General features: G+C 34.2%; 1 protein-coding gene across 5 annotated transcripts in view; it reads right to left on the minus strand.

Moving 5' to 3' along the window:
• LOC137001147 (uncharacterized) overlaps nucleotides 1-21,180 on the minus strand; it is a 300,011-nt gene that overhangs the window by 267,667 nt on the left and 11,164 nt on the right. For 4 of the 5 annotated variants that reach the window (XM_067359475.1, XM_067359473.1, XM_067359476.1 and 1 more), the window contains exons 2-4: nucleotides 19,514-20,194; nucleotides 16,557-16,875; nucleotides 16,284-16,465 (exon numbers count right to left, since the gene is read on the minus strand). In XM_067359475.1, the coding sequence (XP_067215576.1) occupies nucleotides 16,284-16,465; nucleotides 16,557-16,875; nucleotides 19,514-20,194 (1,182 nt within the window). Of the gene's footprint in view, nucleotides 1-16,283; nucleotides 16,466-16,556; nucleotides 16,876-19,513; nucleotides 20,195-20,752; nucleotides 20,827-21,180 lie in introns of those variants that run through there. The other variant, XM_067359477.1, reaches the window with a different exon arrangement.

The following is a 21,180-nucleotide window of genomic DNA, read 5'->3' on the forward strand; positions in this document are numbered from 1 at the left end:
GTGCGCTGATATCCCCGTCAATGCAACTGACTTGCTTCTACCAACGCGACGAGAACGACGTGTATAGACGAGCAACCTGCCAGAATCGAAGCAGATAGCCGAGTTTCACGAGTGACTTCGATTATGACACCTGAGATATCGTAAAATATGATAGCAGCGAATGGAACAATAACGACAATAGTACGATGTTTCGAGATAAGGCTAAATGTTGATGTGTCTTTGATTGATAAAAAGATATTTACTATTAACTTCTCGAAATAAATTGTTGCAGTAAATTAATTACATTAATTACATTATCATTAATAAGGAAATAATTACGCATTTTTTTACATGGAAAGTTAAAAATCGCCGTTTAACTAACAATATTCTCTTGTTATAGATTGCATTTTGTTTTGTTTCTTTACTATTTTCTGAAAGAAACCAAAAAACCCCCCAAAAAAAATACTAGCTACTTTTTTCTAACATCTTGCAAATTGATTTAAATTAAAAAATTTTTTTAACGTGGCGGTGTTTAAAATATAATTTTTCTTCTTAATTTGACTAAAAAATAAACATTTTTAATATTTTCCTTGATAAAAAGCGTCACATATTATTTATTCTTTCTAAAGAATTTTTCACTTCTTTGATATACTACGTCTGTCTAATGTACAACTCCTCCACTGCATTTTTCACTGCGCCTAATCCCAGCATCCTTCAGCACAGACGCACAAGTATAAAGCCCAATTTGCCCTACCAGCAACGGAAAACCCTGTGAGCTCCCGAAAGCCTTCCTCGCAATTCACCCAACGAATCCCAAGTGCTCTTTTTCGCATATTTGCCAATGCCAAGGTCGGACAAACGGACGACACGGTATCGGTCAATCCGGTCACGTACATCTCACGTTTATTATGCACGTCTTTTGCATCGCAAAGACAACCAAGAAAACATACTTCGGCTTCACAGCCGACCGCCGTGTGTTCTTTTATCAGGGTGCGCACTATTCTCCGCGGGGCATCAGCTACTTTCCCGAGACATCCTTTTCGACTTTGGCCGGGATGATATTACAACTGCATTTCCGCGCGCGAAACGCGACGAGTTAGAGCAGGAGGGGGCTCTGTGATCTATATTACCGGCTCTATCCGATCCTTTCCCATGGCGCGGTGATCGAACTCGAGAAAAGAGGACACGATGAAACTTAGCTTCCTTCCGACCTTCCAGACGTAACTCGTGACGATATTCCTAATAGCTCGCTAGTCGAAAAAAAAGTTTCGTGCCGTCGCTTGACCGTCGACGAAAGTTTCCTACTTATCTACTCGACTTATCGAAACTTTTCTTCTCGCTGTTATCTTATTTCTGCAAGTCATTACTCGCTATATAAGATTCTAGAATTTCAGTCTGTTCGCGTTTCCAAGAGATATTTACCTTATCATTATATCTTTGCTTAGAAAGTGAAATAACTTGAACTTGAAGTGAAAAAGGTTAATAATGTACAAATCGTCAGAAATGCTGTATTCGCAGTTAATTTCATTTAGTCACAAAATCAATAGCGTAGAGATAAATCGTAACTTTCAAGATAGTTGTTTTAAAAATGGTTTTAAAATTTACAGTCATATGAGAACAAGTGATATTTTCTTTCGCAGAAAAACAACTTTGGAGTCCAATATACTCAATAGCCGTAAAATAATTTTAAGTTCTAAATGTAGATGTATTTAATTTGGAATATAATATTGTATAATGAACACGCGTTACATTCAGATATCACAATTTAATATTGTTTGCCCAGGATTAAGTTATCAAGTTAATAATCATGGGGTATCATCGGTACTCTTTCGCATTGACAAACTCAATCATCGCTAAACAACTATGCACACATGTGATGTGCGTCGAATTTACCCAATGTCACGCACGCGCGTCGCTTGATATCCGACAGTCATATCGGGTCACGGCTAACGGGCGCAGGTCGAATCTGGAATGACCGGACAGATTCGGAAGGCCAGTCACGTGTCTGTAGCGCGAATCAAGTAACCAAGTGCCCGTTTGCCACTTGTAATTAGTTTTACGAGAATTCGATGCAGCAACGCGAACGTGCCATCGGCTGCAGTTGCGACGAGCGAGGATTGTAGCGATCGAGGGACAACGGGGGGATAGAAATGGGCAAGAATGTGTCTCATAAACTTCGTCGCTAACGCTAGTGAACATTTGGTGAACAAAAAAAAACAATAAAAGAGAAAAAGAGGCTAAAAACAGAGGAAATGTAAACAGGGCGAAACGAATAATTCGACGTGACCGTGTCACAGAATACGAGAGCACTCGTACGTTTTAACAGTAGCCTTTTTTGCGCAGTTTCTAAATGCAAAGTAAAGTTATTGCGTCTTACGGAGAATAATTTTGATCCGACGCGAGAAGAAACGCGCTTTCGCATCACATTGTTAAGTTAACAAATAAAAATTCCTGCGCATATAACGCAATATCAATCAATCGCAATAAAACCTCTAGGAAATTAATACTAAACCGTGCTAAAGTCTTTTTTCATGAAGCATTAAAATCATCTATTTTAAAAATTGCTATTATTAATAATATATTGTATATTATTATTAGATTGTTGTGCGTTTCGTTAGCATTCGAGAATTTTATACATGTAGATTTCTTTTATTAGTTTCTGAATACAGAAAAAATAGAAAGTGTACTAAAAAAAAAATAAAATGAGTACATTACGCGACTTATTATTACAGCGATTTTTTAAGAAAAAAAATTGTCGGAGTTGAGATAAACAACACTCCATAAAAAATATCCCACAACTTTATCTCCATTAAAATGTATCGTAAAATATTTAATTATCGACAGCAGAACTAACGCAGAACCAGAACGGGAGCACTAGCGATATCCCCGTAATCCCTCGGAATCAATTTCAGGGAGACCAGTACCGATTAGTAAGGAGGCGCATTGGAGATATACGGTATGAACGGGGCTTTAGAGCCGTGACAGGTGAAACTTGGTAAAATCGCGTCGTGTCGCGTCGCGGCCGATCACAGCGGGAGCGTTTTAACGTGGATTATAAATGAGGCAATCCGACACTTTCTCGACGGCGATAAGCTTGAACTGCCACGCACCCGCGGCGTCTAATCGATAATTACGGGTGAAGGTCCGATCGCACGAATAATCGATCGAATGGAGATAGGGACGAGCATCATGATACCCGGCCAATCGCATCGTCGTCAACGGCGTCGTTGTCGTCTTACAAAGGCGACAATGGCACGTCGTCTTAAGAAAACTATCGGCTTTTAGTTACGAGAGGCGAACGCGAAAATTAGGGTAGAAAGGCTTGTCTCTCTAACGCGCTTAGATTGCTCGCTTCCCGTGACGCGAATACGATGCTCTTATCTACGGTTTTATGTTTCGTGCAATAACTGTGAGATACGGTTGCCGCGCGGGAGAAAGCAAGCTACGCAAAGATCGAATGTCTTTCCCGATGGAATTCTAAATGAGAGAATGGAAAACTCGTAGCGATTCAATTCTTTAATTATGACGCGTGAACATGTTTTCGAAATGCATTGTAATTATAATAAATTTATCAGATTTATTATATTTCTCGATTAGTCATCATAAAATAACAATGTCTTGGATTAATAACGCGTACGAGAAATCTTTTGATCGATTATTCATTTAAAATCTTATTTATTTTTATTACAGAATTTTTGATTCCAACGAAACGTATACTTAATGATCGTATAATTAGATTAAAAATTGAAGATGAAAATATTTCTCAAGTATGCGGATTAAATATAAAAATATAAAAAGCCGAAAAATAGATTGATATTTCATACATAAAATGCATTTATAGAAAAAGCATCAGTAATCGATACATGTGATAATAAAAGAGAAAAAATGACAATAGAAATAATGATCGTGGTCAAGCAAAACTTGAAGTCTTCAGTCCTTTGTTTTCCCTCGTTCGAAAGGCGCGTAAACTACATTTGCTTCATTTCAAGTGCGGAGAGCGTAGAAAATACAAACGACATGACGTTGAGTACATAACGAGTATCGAGCGAGGAAGACGTATTCGTGGGCGACATCCGACTAATTCGTTACTATACTCATCACGCATTTTTGTATGTATTCCAAGCAGGAATTATTTCCAATCACGTGTATTGTACGATGCAGCTGTGGTATATACAATGTCCGTAGAGAACTAATGTCTATCGCGCGATCTTGGACGAAAAGAATTATTTAGTATTCAGTATTAAGTAATACATCATTTTTTAGCATACTGACTTAGCAACTCTGAAGCTGATTTTTCGAAGAGCCTTCAAAAAATTATTGATAATTATGTTCTCCAATATTTCTGTAAGTCAAAATTTCACAAAATGGTTCAAATTAAATCTTAAATTACGTTTAAGAATATTCGAAATTTAAAAAAAAATAAATTTCAATGCTCTTTAGATACCCTGAACCCTACGAAACCTTCGAGAGTTGAGAAACCATCGATGTGTACGTGGTTCAAATCAAAACTGAACAAAGAATCTAGGTTATATGAAAACATGAGCGTGAATTGACCATCGTGTGTATAACGTAACGCGCTACCGAGCGCGATAATATGCGCGGCCGATATTCGGTACGACGAACTTCGATTTATGTCGCGATGCTCGTGAGGAGCTCATGTTTCCCTTTGCCTCGTCAGCATTGCGCTACCGGAAAATTGTGATTGGTAATTCTAGTCGCGTAGCCGGCGCGCTAGTAACGGAGTTACCGGATCTAACGCGTTTCCGGAGGTTGGCGCCGGACACGAAAACTACTCGTAACAATCGATCGTCGTTCCTAACAAAATCAGTTCATATTAGAGCAAACAATAGCCAAAGTTTTATTTCACTGTCTTTCCCCGAACAATAAAATTTCACACTAGAAAAAAAATAATTTACCCGTGAAAAAGGTTTTAGTTTTAGTATCTACTTACATAAACTTGCTGCAAAAAGTTCCAAGATATATAAAAAGATACAAGAAAACATTTTTACAATTCCAAGTATATCGCTACTCTAATCATTTACTTATCAAAAAAATTGTGCCTTCATAGCTTAGTGAAAATAACAGTTCGATGTACAACACGAAATCCGAGGCTTTCTTCAAAAGTGAAACGAAAGTGCTTCATAATGCAGGAAGCGATTAAGTTTCTTCCAGCGATTCTTATATTTTATAAGCATTGTATTTTTAATAATCTCTGTTTATATTTTCGGAAATTAAAATTTTGTTTTTAACATTTATAATTAGCGTTCTACACAAACATTAAAAACATTTTAACTAAATTGCAATATTTGAATAAAAGTTGGATAAAAATATAGTTCTATTGATTAAATAAAACTTGGAATTAGCACTTTGTTTTGTTCCTGACGATAATAATTTTATTGTACGTTAGTGTAATTAGTTGGGATTACATATTTTCAATTATTTCAAATATTATTTCGATATAACACTTTATAACTTTCGCAAGCTTGTAGTTAATTAATGAAATTTGCATTGTATTATTCTGCAAAATGATTATTCGCCATGATTTACGTAAATTACGTTTTCCATGAGAATTCAGCCAAGTTGAGAGACGCACGCGATTGAAATTATGGCGACAGATTCTTAGTTTCTCTATACGTATAGCACTCTATGGATCTTTCCGGTCTTTCTAACGCGCGGATTCAGAAGATAGCGACGGCTACGGAATAGAAAGTAGACGCAATCTCTCCTTAGAACAGTCAGTTATTCTTGGAATACTCCGCAAATTTATGATACAGTGGCGAGAGGAAACTCTGAGAAGTTTCTCGTCCTGAAACTTATTAATTAATAATCCCGCTTTAAGGACGATGGAGATCTCCCAACTGTATTTAGCACGACACTCGGTGTATCCATGCGATATTTAATGAAGAAGTGTGAGAACGATAATGAAATAAAACAACGAAAAATTCAATGAGATTATAAAAACATATAGTAAAAGAATTTTACGTTTGTAATTCAAATGTACTAAAAATATAAATTAGATGTATTTATATAGAAATAAAAGTAAAATATTCTAGCTTTTCTCGAAATTGAATTAAACACAGTTATTACACTACCATGCATTATTATTAAACAAATATTTTCAGCATTTACAATGTGATTGTGAAATAAGAAAAAAAACCTGTGCAAATGTGTAAAATACACGTGAAGTGTCTCTTTTAACTTCAACGCAAATTGTGAGAAATGGGAACTGTAAATTTTGCTGTTTTCTCATCAAATGTAATACAATAACAAATACCTTCAGTAAATATAAGCATAATAATAAAATGGAAGCAGGATTAAGTAGCATTTTCCGCCCGGCTCGATATCGCACGATTACTTTTATTGCGGCAGAATCGAGGCAAGTTGAATCGATCTCGAACCGAATGAATACTTCATAAAGGTTCTCCAATCGTATTCTATCGTTCGCCGCACTATTAACGGTTACGAGCTCGCAAGCGGCTCTCCTCTCCTCAATCGACTCTACGGCTCTCTGCGAAAGTAACGTCATTAAGACGAAACTTAAGGAGATCTCAAATTTAGAGAGACCGACCGGTCTGCAGTCGAGAAAAACTTCCTCATTAAACTTTCCCCTCGGAATAAAAAGTCAGCGGGAGATGTAACTCGAGGTCGAGCAAGACCGGAAAGATTTAGGGAAACGGAATCGGCAAGGGCTGCAGAAATGGTAATAAGAGAAATTTGGAATAGGGCGAAATTCGAAGTATCTTTCACCCTTCTCGCGGAACAATTAGCACAATTGCTGGCGCTCGTTATAGACATTGATATGCTATCGATAACTGCACTTTTGTAAATTTTCCAGCACAAATTATTAACGTAAATTATTGTGCTCGTTATTGCGGGATCAAATTATCGCTATCATAATAATAATGTTATACGAATATAATCATAATAATCTGGATTCAAATTAAATTAATTCATGGTTTGTTTGTATAATAGTATAGCTAACTTCTTTAATAATAGATAAATCAAGAATATGTAAGTATATAGCATATGTAATGCAATCGTTTTGTTATTAGTCCATTCATTTCTGATACACATTTATAATGATCAAATCAAATGGATTTTTACAAACTTTAATATGGTTTTAATTAAAACCTATATTTTATAATAAATATATAATATACTTAAAATTCATATTTTATAAACATATTTGAAAAGAATAAAATTTGAAAATGCTAGCTAAAAAAAAGTTAGTTAGAAAAAAGATCAGAACAAACTAGTAGAATTCAATTTATCAAAAAGTAATAGAAAAAAAACTTTACCAAATATAAACAGGTTATTAACTCTTATAAGATATTCCCAGAAAAAGTTCTTTTGTACCTACTCTTTGCCTTTTTAATTATAAAGGTTATTCTATTAACTTCCACAAAAGAGAGCGCGATTAAATAATTTGTGTAAGCTATATACGTTGTAACAAATGTGTTTGGTAATTCGTACGAAATTTTCTCGAAAAATTTTTGCAACTATTTTTTACCGCCCGACTATATATATGCAACCTATTCTACTTCCTCGAGAATTGTAGGAGTCCACGGTGGGCTAAGAACAACAAAACGTGGGAAAGATTGAAGCCGGTCAGTTCACAGAGATAAGGAAAGTCTCGTTTATAATATAATGGGCGCTGCTGCCTGCCCACACATTCTCATCTAGTCTTTTCAATGTGTGCGAGTAAATGGCTTATCGTTTGATTCGTCTCGTTTGTGTCGGGAGCGCTGCCTCCAGAGAAAGGCAAGAAATCGCGTGTGGTTATGCGAGCGCACATGCGCGCGTATGCCGACGTAATTCACGAGTGTATGCGGACAGAAGGGCGCAGAAAGAGTAAGAGAAAAAGAGATGAAACTAAGAGAGGGAGAAGATTTGTCGATCGGTATGGATTCGTGGTTGTGGGTCGTCGAATAAAGTTATAACTCGTACGCAAACCACCGGAACAATAGTATCCTGAGGTAAGCATTCACCACATCACGCAACATATTTGTAGAAAAGCGCGCGCAGTTATCTGTACATACGTATACATGCGATCGTCGGGCACTGAATATTACTATGCTAAAGTTAAGATAATGTTCTTGCCATGGGCGTTTTAGAAATTTATTCCTCCATTTGCAGAATTGAAATGGATCGGGCAAACTTATATTGCGAAGAGCTCCTTAGAGAAATATTACTAATTTTTTAAGTAAAGATAGATTAGGACATAGATATTGCAGACTGTCTAAATATACGTAAAGTGTTTTTAACATAGCTATGAATAATTCAATGATTTCAGGTAAATAAGGGTTTCTAATTTTATGTTCCCAAAAATTTACAGATCGCATTATATAACATTCTGTTACGAGAAACTCATATAATAATGCCAATATTTCTCAAGTAAATTAATATATGCTTATGTGTGACCTCAAGAAACATTGAAAAAGAAATCAGGATCTACTGAAATATATTAACCCAAATGAAAAAACTGTAAATCGACTTTCGAATCCCCTCATTTAAATTCAAATTAATCCCGTGATGTATGTGCATATCAGTACAAAAAAGCGTGGAGTAGGCCAAAATACTTTTTGTAGAATGGGTTGCCGAGGATTATAGGAAATCGAAAATTGGCTGAATTGCTGATAAATCACATTTGCAACAGATTAAAATGATGAAACCAGATGATATACAACTTGATCCACATGAAAATAAAATTCAGTATATTTCAGATATAATCTGTATATTAATTTAAAAATCTAATGATAGAATATTTATAGAATATTTATTAATTGTGTACAAAAACAATATGCCATCTATTTAAGATAAATAATAATTATTAATTTAAATTTCATTAAAATATCAAATACTTTTAAAAATTTTATTTACAATTTATATTTTTATCACGGTAAAAAGTCGAGCGTAACAAAAAACAGCCGGCTTTTCGTCAAAAGGACGCGAAAGCCAGACGTTCTCCATAAAGTATGCCTTCCATCGCCTAATCATTTTTCCCCCTTCTTGGCACGGAGGCCACGACATCCATTTAAAGCTTTGGCAACCTCAGAGAGACGCGTCGGCCGCTTTCGTTCTTTTTGTATTTTTCCCTTGCCGTGCGCCGAAGCATCGAGCGAAACGACGGACTGCCCTACTTTCGTTATTGCCGGAGCTATTTCGATTGGTAGATCGGATGCACACACCCTGTGCGAGTTTCGTTCACCTCGATAAACTCGTTTGGCGATAGGAAGTATACGCCGATGGGATTTCGTATCGCCGCGCGCGCAATTTTGAGGTTCTCATGACGGAATATCCTGCTCGACTCGAAACGATATCCGCAGCAAATTTACTTTTAAAAGATCCCATAATATCCAGAAAGCGATCGCGAACACGCTTCGATTTCGAACGCGTGCTTTTAGCACGGCATGCATATCAGACATGCTCGCTATCTGCTGGTATCGCAAATATTAAAAGGATGTCCAAATAATAGATTTTCAGTTCTGTACTATAAATACCGTATAAATACGATATTGGTTGCTATTTCTTGATCTTACGAGAAGCTTGTTAAAACTTTAAACAAGTTCGATTCTGAATCAATTTTTAATAAAATTTGCAGACAAAAGTCCCAGAATTTTTTACAAATGCATTATATACAAATCTAGAACAAGTTTGTTTATTGTATAAAGTTTTAATAGCTCTTATTCATCCTCTCATAAAAAACAAATTAAAAAAAAGTTCAAGTTTCAAATATTAAATTTGCAAAGATACTAAAAAGAATAATTAATTAGCTAATCATAAAATAAAATAAAAAAACATTTTTAGTAAAAATTCCTTCAGAATTCTCAGACAGAAAAAATTCTAAATTTTCCACATTTTTTCAGATAGTAGATACTCTGCTTTAACGTAATTACATAATGAATAAAATAAAATGACACGATTTCTCCTACTGAATTCACTTAACTCGCAGAGCATAAGAACACAACGATTCAAAGGTTCATTCGTGAATCGGCTGGAGAAGAGAGGCCGGGTGCTCGGTGACCGGAAAACAACACCGGAGGAATCGCCGGCGGTTCATGACGAAGGGAGCGGGGAATGCAGGAAAAAGGGTCCGAATGCCCCTTAACCACGGACGTCGGCGGCTTTGAGCGCGCGGCGATAATTCGCGAAAGAAAACGAGCCGGTGGTTATCCACTGCTCTCGGAGCGATTTAATGGCGAGTTTGCTCGGCCGGGTTAATGATAGCCCGAGCGAGGAAAGTACTCGCGGCGGCGGCAGCGGTGGCGGGGCCTATTGGGTGGCACGCGGGTCAGGTGCTCTCGGTAGAAAGTGAACTAACCGTGTACTTGGAACTTGCGAGAACGAGAACGTAAACGTAACCAGTTGGTCCGGCTTGGGAATAGGAGCAAAAGGGAGACACACAGGAAGGAAACCCGACGATTGCTTCGAAACGTGTCTCACGATCGAAAAGGTATGTCCTGATGTTGCTGCTAGCATAAAGAGAGACCTCTTCGCAAGTGCCACCGATACGGATTCGATCGTTTTTTTTTTATTTTGTTAATAAAAAATAAAATCTCTCTCTTTCTTCCTAAGAAAACAATAGTCAAATGTGAATTTTGGGTTATTAGTTAATTTGCAAAGTTAATAGTAAAATCAATATTAGATTATATTGTCAATATTTAAAAAATGATTAAACAATATTGATTCTGTGCAAATCTTTCGATATTAAAATAGCAATAGCAATAAAAATAAAAATAGAGCGATTATATTCTTCGATTAAAGATTTATTTCTTAAAATGATATGTTAGCAGAAATATGCAGCTTTGCACATACCTAATAATTTCGAGCATGACCCAACTGACAACTACGGGATTACAGACATCGTTGTAATCAAGCTGATTTCTAGTAGGCGTAAGTTGTCAAACTGGAAAAATCAATCTCTCTTTCTCGGTATAAAGAATATTAAATTTAGTTTGCGCCATTTTAATAACTGTGCCGTATTGCAATATATTTTGCATATCAAATTTTTATGTCAAACGAAAAGAATATAATATAAAGTAAAAAATATTAAAAAATAAATTTTAAATAGAAGTCAAAACACTGTGATGAGATTTTAGTAGAAACTTTTGCAACATTTCTTCGAAAATCTAATAAAACTTCGGCAATAAATAAATAAATATATAATGAGTAAATAAATGGCAGTGAGAGAGAGAGAGAGAGAATTTATTGGAATTAAATCAATGTAGCTAATGAAGTATTTCCTTCACGACATTAAACGTTCATTATCTGTTTCCAATAAGAAATCGATTATCTTAAAAAGTAATCCGACCTACTACATAATTAGTACATCGCAGAATGCAGAGTAGGTAGTAGTGGATACAATTTTTGCTTGAAGCAAACCTTTCAACTTAACGAACAAAGTAATTTTCGTTCAAAGCCCCAGGTATAGGGCCAATGAAAAGAACAGAATTTTCGCGGAAAAGTATACCAGAAGGGAGGGAAAAACGAGTTTCCCTGTCGGAAACACTCCACGCTTTCCCACGTTCAAATCATTCGACGAGTCGTAAAGACTGCTGGCTGTAAGTGCCAATCCGAAAATAGCATTGCGTAGTATTGCTCGTAAAAAATAAACATAATCGATGTACTTACGTCGTCGCTACGTCTTTATGGACAACCATGAATTACATAATTAATAAAAACGATATACATCAACTAAGCGTAATATAACTACACTTAAGAATGAAATAACTCACGTTATTCTACAGCTAAAGTTTAACTTTTTCTTTAAATTCTTTTTAACTTTTCTGAAGAACTAACACAATAGATAGACATCAGAATACAGAATTTAGTCATTAATTTGGAAATTAACAATTTTCGTCCCTCATCTTTTTTGTATTTTTAAATCACATTGTGCATTGATAGTGGATATAATGATAAACATAATTATAGTTATTATCATATAATAATAAAAGATAATTAAAAATTTAATAATAGAAAAAGTTATCGGATTTTTTGTCCGATTTGAATACTGCGATACAATAATTATAGCCTTTTGCCTCTGAAAACTAAAGATAAGGCATATAAGAGTAACTTTAAACATATAAATTATATTTAGAACTTTCGCAAGTTTACACGTGACTCATATCCGGAAGAATATATGCGCGTGACTCTTAGATATTAATCGACGACCTAAAACAATACGTACGAGCAATGCTACTTTCAATTACTTTCACATCATGCGCTTTTCTTTGCAGTGGGGATAAATGTCGAACTTGTGTTATGGGCGCAATTATATTCACTATCTCACTTCAATTAAAGCAACATAATGGAAATGCGAAATACTACTAGATTTAAGCCCATGTTTTAGATCTTATTTTCTTTTAAAGAAAAACTTGAATCACATCTCACAAGATTTTAAATAAAGTTAAAGATCACATAAAAATAAAGATAAGAAAATAAATAATTTTCTAACTTTACATAGAAATACGAAAGTAATCATAGCGCAAGGGACACTGCCTGCAGCAAACCTTTACAATGACAATCCTTAATAAGCCTGGCTGTGTCAAAAGACAACATGGATGGATCTCTTAAAAGTACAACGTTCTCGACGTTCACGTAATTTTATAAAAGCTTTCATTTATCAACATTATAAGGACTCGCCTTTACTTATCAACATGATATCGAAGTCGAAGTTTCTTTTCTTCCGAAGAAAACATGATATTTGAACTATATCGCGGTGCACGAAAGAAATGAACCAACACGCGTTAATGAGGATACCCGAATGACACAGCGAATTGATAACGCGTGCAATTACAATTCATGACTCGTTCGCTTTCAGATTTGTAATCACGATCATTCCGGCTCATGACGAAAGCCTAAATTTAAACCCACGTTTCAGAAACAGCAATGTATTCAAAAATAAAATTAATCACAAGACACATAAATAATCTATTAAAATCTCAACAAATTAACTCTTAAAAAAGTATAGCATCTTGAGAAATGGTTAAAATTTCATATTTAGAATATATATTTCACAATAAGTATACACGAAAGTATACTCTCTGTTTTCAATATTTTTATAAGTAAAATAAGGATGCTGTGCAAATATTTAAGCACAAAAATAAAATAATTTATATACAACAAACTATTACTGTAACATCAAAATTAATTAATTATTCGATTTTAAGACAATTAAATAGCTAAGAAATTTTTGCATTATTGAAATAAGCGACGCCTCAGGATTTGTAGAATTGCAAATACTATTTTCGTTATGCCCTAGTTACGAGGCTGCACTCGGAATCGTCTCCTCGCGTATGTACACATCATGCGTACCGAATAACGAATGAATCATACCGCGACGTTGTGTATGCAAAATTGCGACGGTTCACTTTCTCCTCTCAGTTCCGTCCTCAATTACATGGGTTCCCGGAGTGGGCCTCCGTGTAATTATACGGATGAGAAGCCTCAGCAGGCCACGTGCGCGGTCGAGTGAACTGTGCGTGTAATAATTTTCTTTTTCGGACCCGAAGACCCCTTTCACTCGACCCGCTGGCATGAGACCCGGTTTCCTTCCCGTTCAAGAAAGTGGCTTTTTCGTTACAAAAATACAAACATAAATAACTTTGATTACTTTAACTTGTTGATAACTTAAGATTTTAAAAATTCGAATAATATTCTTTGCTTACTATTTAATTATTTTATTGATATCTGTACGCAAAAATTCCCGATATCTAAAAATAAGTGATATGAGAGTAAAGGCTCTCACTTTACGACAAAACATTGCGAAAAGAAATAGGAAACGGAGGGAGGTATGGTGCACGAAGGACAGAGGCTTCAGTGCAACTGGTCTCTGACGTTTCGCAATCCGACGAGCGTAAATCGCGAGACACAACAAATGGAGGAGACACCTGTAGGCGACACGCAAGTGACACAAGCACAATGGGCACACTTAGGCCAATTATGGCGCAATCGTAGTCACGTTACTTCTGGGAACTTGCGACGACGATGCCGCCAAGAGATCCTCACTGATACAATGCGCATAAATTTGTTTCCGGGATTTGGACTCCCACACCGCAAATTCCCAAATACGTCTATATAAATCATTATGTATACTTAGGCATACGCGCGTTCACCGATCTCGCGAAAGCGCTTACAACAATCCGCGAACTCTGCCGTGTACGCACGTTCAAAGGCAAACCAATTTGCATGTAACCTTATACGAGCGATACGCCGTTAACCATTAGGGGAAGAAACCGTCATTTTTATGCATGAGCTTTAACCCTTTCAACTTGGCTGCTAAACGCCAAACTATTAATATTAAACATTTTCAGTTCAAATTTATACGTTTCCGCGAATTATGGGTTATGTACGTACAATAAAAATTTATACAACATTTTCTTAAAGTTCGTACTATTATAAAAGACTAATGAAAATTGTTTTATAAGTAGTTTGCGAAAGATAAATTAAAAAATCATTGAACGTTCACTGTTTTTTTACAGCTTTCTTTTTAAACCAAACATAATTTTGTAATTGCGACATAGAATAAATTATGTCCACAAATTTATCTATGATTCATTATTTTATCATTATTATTGTTGTTGTTTAATCTGATGGTGTACATTCGCAATATTGAATTTTTGCATAGTTTTCATTGCATATTTTTTTTCGAAAAAACATCTCGACTTATATCTTTCTGCTTCTTAAATGTACATATTGTATATTTTATTCCCTATTGGAATAAGAATATTTCGACAAAAATAAAGAAGATGTAGAAGTGTTCGACTGCGGTATTTTGGTAAATACAGATATGCTTTCAGGATTATTTCACACATGAGGATGACTCCGTGTAAAATGAGAAAAACAAAAATAAAAGGAAAAAAAGACAAGCTAAAAAACAAATGTGAAAGGAGAAAGGAAAAAGCGAAAAGGATGACGAGTGGGAACATCCTAAGACCGTGAAGAAGAAACGGCGGAGAAGCCGCGAAGAGATGACTGGCAACGATGCACGGTGGTAGTGTTGCGGTATCGAATAGTAAAAGTCCCGGAGAACAATGGATAAACGGAATGGTACAGCCGAGACCTTTCAGGCGATTTCAGGATAACCGGCAAAAATGCGCACAACACAATGGATAGGAACACGCCTTCTGACGCGGGATCCCTTCTTCATAACCGCGACTCGGTCTTCGCGTTCGTTTTCCACGGAGCGTAAACCCAAGCCACCCACCCACCCTTGGGCACACCCACCCAACCGATCATGCGCGAACTCGAAGCAGATTACTTGTAAAAGCGCGCTTATCTGCCGCCAATATTCTTCTTTTATATTCTCTTTTGAAAAAGACGGACTCGATTATCAAAAAGATGTCTGTAAAGCTCAAGAGCTCAAAAGCTCAACTCTACAAACAACTCTATTGCCTAAATATTTAGACAAAGCATTTTTTTTTTATTTTCTATATCCGTTTCTCCAAAAAGGTAGATCTTATTTTTACAAAAAAGCATTGCTTTTTTTTATTTAAAAAATTGTTCCTATAAGCAAATATTTTTTTACACTAATAATTCCCTACAACTCAAACGAACATTTATAAGAGATTTAATGTTTTCTTTTAGATATTATTTCTGCTTTTTATAGATATAATTCTTGCTTTTGTGTCTCATCTTTTCTTTTGAATATTTAACATAAATGTATTAACATAAACTTGTGAGCTTAATATTCAATTATAAACTTATTTAAAAATAAAACTATGCACATAAAGTCTCAAAAAATCTAGTAATAATTATTAACACAGTATTAATTTTTTAGAGCGTTTATATGAAACACAGGGCGTCATCTGTACAGTACATCCATACTGTGGCAGAAACGCGTTCAACGTCGCGCAGATAAAATAGTCATTCTTTTTACCGACAATTATATTTTTTTCTTTTTTTAACTTAACGTGGCTTGATTTCGATGTTTAGCTGTTGGAAAAACTAGAATTTGTCTGTTCTCTTAGAATTTATTTATCTGCATTATCTGCTTATCACAAATTAAATATTAATCTCACACGTTCGTGTTAATATAATTATATTAGTTTATAACTGAATATCAATCTCACACATTCATGTCAATACATTTATGTTAGTTTATAATTGAGTATTAATCTCACACGTTCATGTTAACACACTTATGTTAACTATCCAAAAAAAAGACAATTTTATTTCATAAAAACAAGAATTATATCTTTAAAAAAAGGCAAGAATACCTAAAAAAAAAAAAAAAAAAAACGTGAAATCTCTTATAAATGTTCTTTTGAGATGCTTCTCCCAGCAAATAAAATGTTTTCACTTACCTTGTAAGTTGTCCAACATGTATGTCAGCAGCTTGTTCGTTCCTGCAGGCTCTCCGTTTCCATACAATGTCATCACCTCCTTGCTGAGTGGATTTCCTTGAAGTCCTAGCACTTGTAACTGGAACAACTTCCCTAATTCGTATGGTAACACGCGAAGAAAGTTTTGGTTCAATAACAATTCTCTGAAATAATACAATGAAAAATTTCAAATGAGGAAAAGCTTTCAGGTTTATTATTACGTTTTACCATTTACTTTTGTTTATTTTATCTTACCTGAGGTAGATAAGGTCCCCCAGTTCAGCAGGTAAACTACGCAGTTTGTTGCTGCTGAGATCAAGAATGCGCAAGTTAACAAGACGACCAATTTCAGGTGGCAACCTCTGCAGACTGTTGTCGTTCATGTACAAAACTGTCAGATGAGTCATTTGCCACAAGTGAGGGCTTAGATTTCTTACACTGCCTGTTATCTCCAAATCTGACCAATGAGATTTTTTTCCTGCTTGAAAATCCTCGGGGGACATAAGCGTATACATACGACGTGGATTGGAGTTCTCATATTTGTCCTTGTGGTTGCGGGACATGTTATAATATTCTGAAAAAAACAAGACATTTTTCTTAAAATAATAATTTTGTATAAACTTTGCAATTCTTTCAGTTTAACTGCCATGCATCTGCATAAAATTATTCTTTGCATATAGATATCAAGAGAAAAGAATATGACTGATTTTAATATAACCCTCACACACAAACTTTGATTTGAAATATCCATAGATTTATTTTATTACGTTTATGTGCATCTATTGCAATCTAAATACTTATAAACAAATGTTCTCATACATCTTCCAACTTAAAAGTACACTTGTAAGCAATTCCTATTACTTTCAAAAAAATAGAAAAGAAAAGATGAATATATCTAAGAAATATATGATGTCGAATGTATAATTAACACTCGTGATAAATCAATTAACAGAACACTGGTCAAGCGTATACTTCAGTGATCAATATTCCCACGTGAGAGACAATAGAAAATCTAACAACATATAACAATTCTGTCATGTGCCAAATAGAAAAACGACTCAAAAAATTACAGTTACGTAAAAATGGCGCAGACTAATATTACGGGATACACAATTCATTTGTTTTTGTCTATTATCTACTAATTACACATCAACCCATATAAGCCCATAACCTATGACGAAGAGACCGAGTTTTTGCGATCGAACTGGCCAAGCGTAGCAGAAATTCGCCGATTTCGATGCAAAATGTGGCATTAGATTGACAAAAAAAAAATTAAATCGCACGTGGGTGAAAATTTTGACCAAGTGATGGCGAATTTTTTCGGTGTCAACTACTTGTCCTGCTCCGAGAAGGATCGTACTCTCACGACAAGTTAGTGCGTTTACTCGATTTTCTCGACGAGGATATGACGGTGGCTGCTGAAAATAATGACTCAAATGCAGAAAGACATTACATACCTTCATCTACCTCTTCAGCACAAACGAGACGCGCGAAGAATTGTTACCGAGTGAAAATTCCGCGTAAACAAAACTACCTTGACAAACACGAATCCTCCATTTATCAACTGCACCGATCGTGCGCCATACGAAACTGCCCGATTGGCCGAACCTACCCGAAGCAGCCGACGTGCCGAAAGATTTGTGAGCAAAGCGCAACACTAAAATTCACTAGAAAATTTGAGCAATAGATTACCCTGCACCTCCATTTTGCTCATTCAAAATTATTTCTATTTTTAGGAAAAGATTTTAGCGCAAATACATAATAATTTTAACAATAATCTTTCTTCAATTTTTTTGCCATTTAGCTTTCAAACACATTAAGTTTTTCTAAAAAACATAATAATATATTGTTTAAAAATTGTACTTTTCGACAAAACATTTATATTTTGTTTCCTTATAGAACATATTTAATGATATCTTATTACGATACACACGTAAAGCGCCACGAAATTAAAAAACTCCACAACCTTCCGAAAAGATCTACATATTTAGCAATATTTCATTGCACTTTTGATATTTTGGCAAGAAGAAACCGTTGAAATTTATGAAAATAATTTTAGTCGATTTTAAGCATACTAAAGCAAACCGCCGATACCAAAATTACAATTACATGACATATTTTATGTGTTACGATAAATGTTCAACTCCACGATAAAATTTAGTGCACAAAATTGATTTTTAAACAATAATCATCGCAAAAATTACGGAGCAATGCAAACCTTGCAACTACATTACAGCCATAGATATAGAATAATATAGATACCGGAGTGAAGTTTGAATTTCACTGCAGTGTGTTCTGAAATTAACCACAATTCTATTGCAAACTGATATTACGATTGTGCAATTCGAAATATTTTTGTAAATATTAAAAATGTTTGATATAACAAATTATTACAAGAACTATTAACGCAACTAATTATAAAATAAAAGATATGTACATATCTGACAATGATCATACCTTTTACATTTTTTATATTCTTGTGAGAAATAATACTGTACAAAAAAATATTTCAATATTAGTAGTATAGAAAAGCAAATTCCCGATATTAAAATTACAATAATAACGATTATACGCAATATTTAATACTAAATAATAATAAATTTTTGACACTATATTCGCAACAATTATTATTTCACACGCAATATTTCTTTTGAAACTTACAATCGCAATAAATATATAGAAATTTAAATGTAAATCTGTAATACAGTTTGTGACTAACTTTAATTGAAAATCTTGGAAGAATAATAATGCAATTTCCAAAGTATCAAAACAGTTGACGTAACGTGAATTAATTGCAATGCTTATTTAAGTAATTGCTCATCAGCAATTAAATTCGAAATATTTTGAGAATTATGAGAAAAGACAGCTGAAATAGTGGATTGATTGTAATAATATGTTTAACATGCAAAATTTTTAATAATATTAAAATATCAAATTAATCAAAGTAGTAAACTAATTGCAAAAATTATTTAGCATATTAAAATTTGAGCAAAAAATATTTTTATAGAATATTCAATAATACTAAATAATTAAATAATTCACATAAAATTCTAAACGTTTAAAATATTTACGACATAAAGCTTAAAATCAATCTCAGAATATTATTTTTCAGATGTTTGACAAATCTGTCCGTATGGATATTTTGAAAACAAATTGTTTTAATAGCAATTATTTTTTAAAATATTTTAAATAATTTCTGAGTTTTACTTTACCTTTTTTTTCCTGTGTAAAGGCGTTTAACTTTGAAAAGTTCTGTGTTTTAAACGGTGAATGTCTAAATTTCTGTTTGTTTCTGTTGGTTTCTATAGATGTGTGTGGCATATTCTGTTGCTGAACTATCGATTTATTGATTCCACAGCTTTCGATATTTGCAGTAGTTGATTGTTTTATTGATACAACTGGTGCTACATTAGCTGTTTTAACTTTTGTATGAACTAAAAGTTGATTAGATGAATTTTGTTCTTCCATTTTGAATTGCTTTTGTTGTGATTCATTCGCAATGTCTGATCGATGCAATTCAGAATCAGTTTGATTCATAATAGATCCGACTATTTGAAAATTGTGTTCTTGCATTTGAAAATCTTGAGTTAGAGATTGAGAGATGTGAGAAAACTTTGGATTTGTAGTACTCAAGTCCATTTTCTTTTCACTGACCAAGTGATGCGTAGGATAGATTGGCTCTTCAGAATATGAAGTAATATTTAACATTTGCATTAAATTTCCTGTCTGCAATTTATTGTCGTCGAATGACTGGTATGGAACAGATTGATTGTTCTCTGAAGTTCTATTTATATTTAGTACACCCTTTAACATATCTGTTTGATGTTGACTGGGATTCTGGATGCCAGATTGCATATGATAGATTGGAGATGAAGCAGTAGTTTGAAGAAAACCTTTAAAAAATAAGTTCAGCTTTTAAAGATTCTATATATAAAACTACAAAATCATATAATAAAATATAATAAAAAAATCTACAAATTAGATATCTGCAAGAATAGTAGCAATATAACATTCTTAAATACATTTTTCTATATCTTATGGGCTATATAAATTTGTTTAAATTTTAAAATATTATAATCTTAACGTATAATATAAACCTTATTGTATTTATTAGCTTATGTATTTTATAACTTTTTCAGAATCTGTTTAAGTTTTAAAATATTATAATCTTAACGTCTAATATAAACCTTATTGTGTGTATTTATTTATAATTTTTTCAAAATGTAAATTATTTAATTTGCTCCAAGAAGCAAAAAATAAATATTAATTAAGAGTGCAAACTAGCGATACATTTAACGGTTATTTTGAAGCATTTGTTGATCACAAATACTCCAACCGCATCAACTTTTGAACTGAAGCATTAGAAAGACCAATATATGTTTTATGTTGCAACGAAAATTTACCTGATCTTAATCCTTACCTAAACATTATTCTTTTATAAAAATACTTACATTGCGAGATACAATCACTCATAAGAAATGTTTTTTGTGAATAATTATCAGATGTAACAATATTTTTTATTATAGAAATAAAAATATTATCAGAAGAAAAGTCCCTAAAAAATACGTTTCTCCTATTGGATATCTGAATATCGCATGTAATATCGGATGCATTGTAAATGTACCATTAGGTACATGGACTGCGTTCGCTTTGGACGCTTACATGCTGAAAGCGTTATTCTATCTTTCTTTGACGTATAATGAGCAAAAAAGATAGACTGATGCTTCAGCGCATGAGCGTCCAAACCATAGACATAGGAATAAGGAGACGGAGTGTAAAGCCGAGAGCACAAGCTTTTACATAAAGCATAACGCATAAGCATAAGGAAATTGATTGGTCTATATATAAGCATAAGCAAATGCATAAGGAAATGGACCAA

The sequence above is a fragment of the Linepithema humile genome, chromosome 7 (assembly GCF_040581485.1).
Source record: "Linepithema humile isolate Giens D197 chromosome 7, Lhum_UNIL_v1.0, whole genome shotgun sequence".
Classification (NCBI taxonomy): domain Eukaryota; kingdom Metazoa; phylum Arthropoda; class Insecta; order Hymenoptera; family Formicidae; genus Linepithema; species Linepithema humile.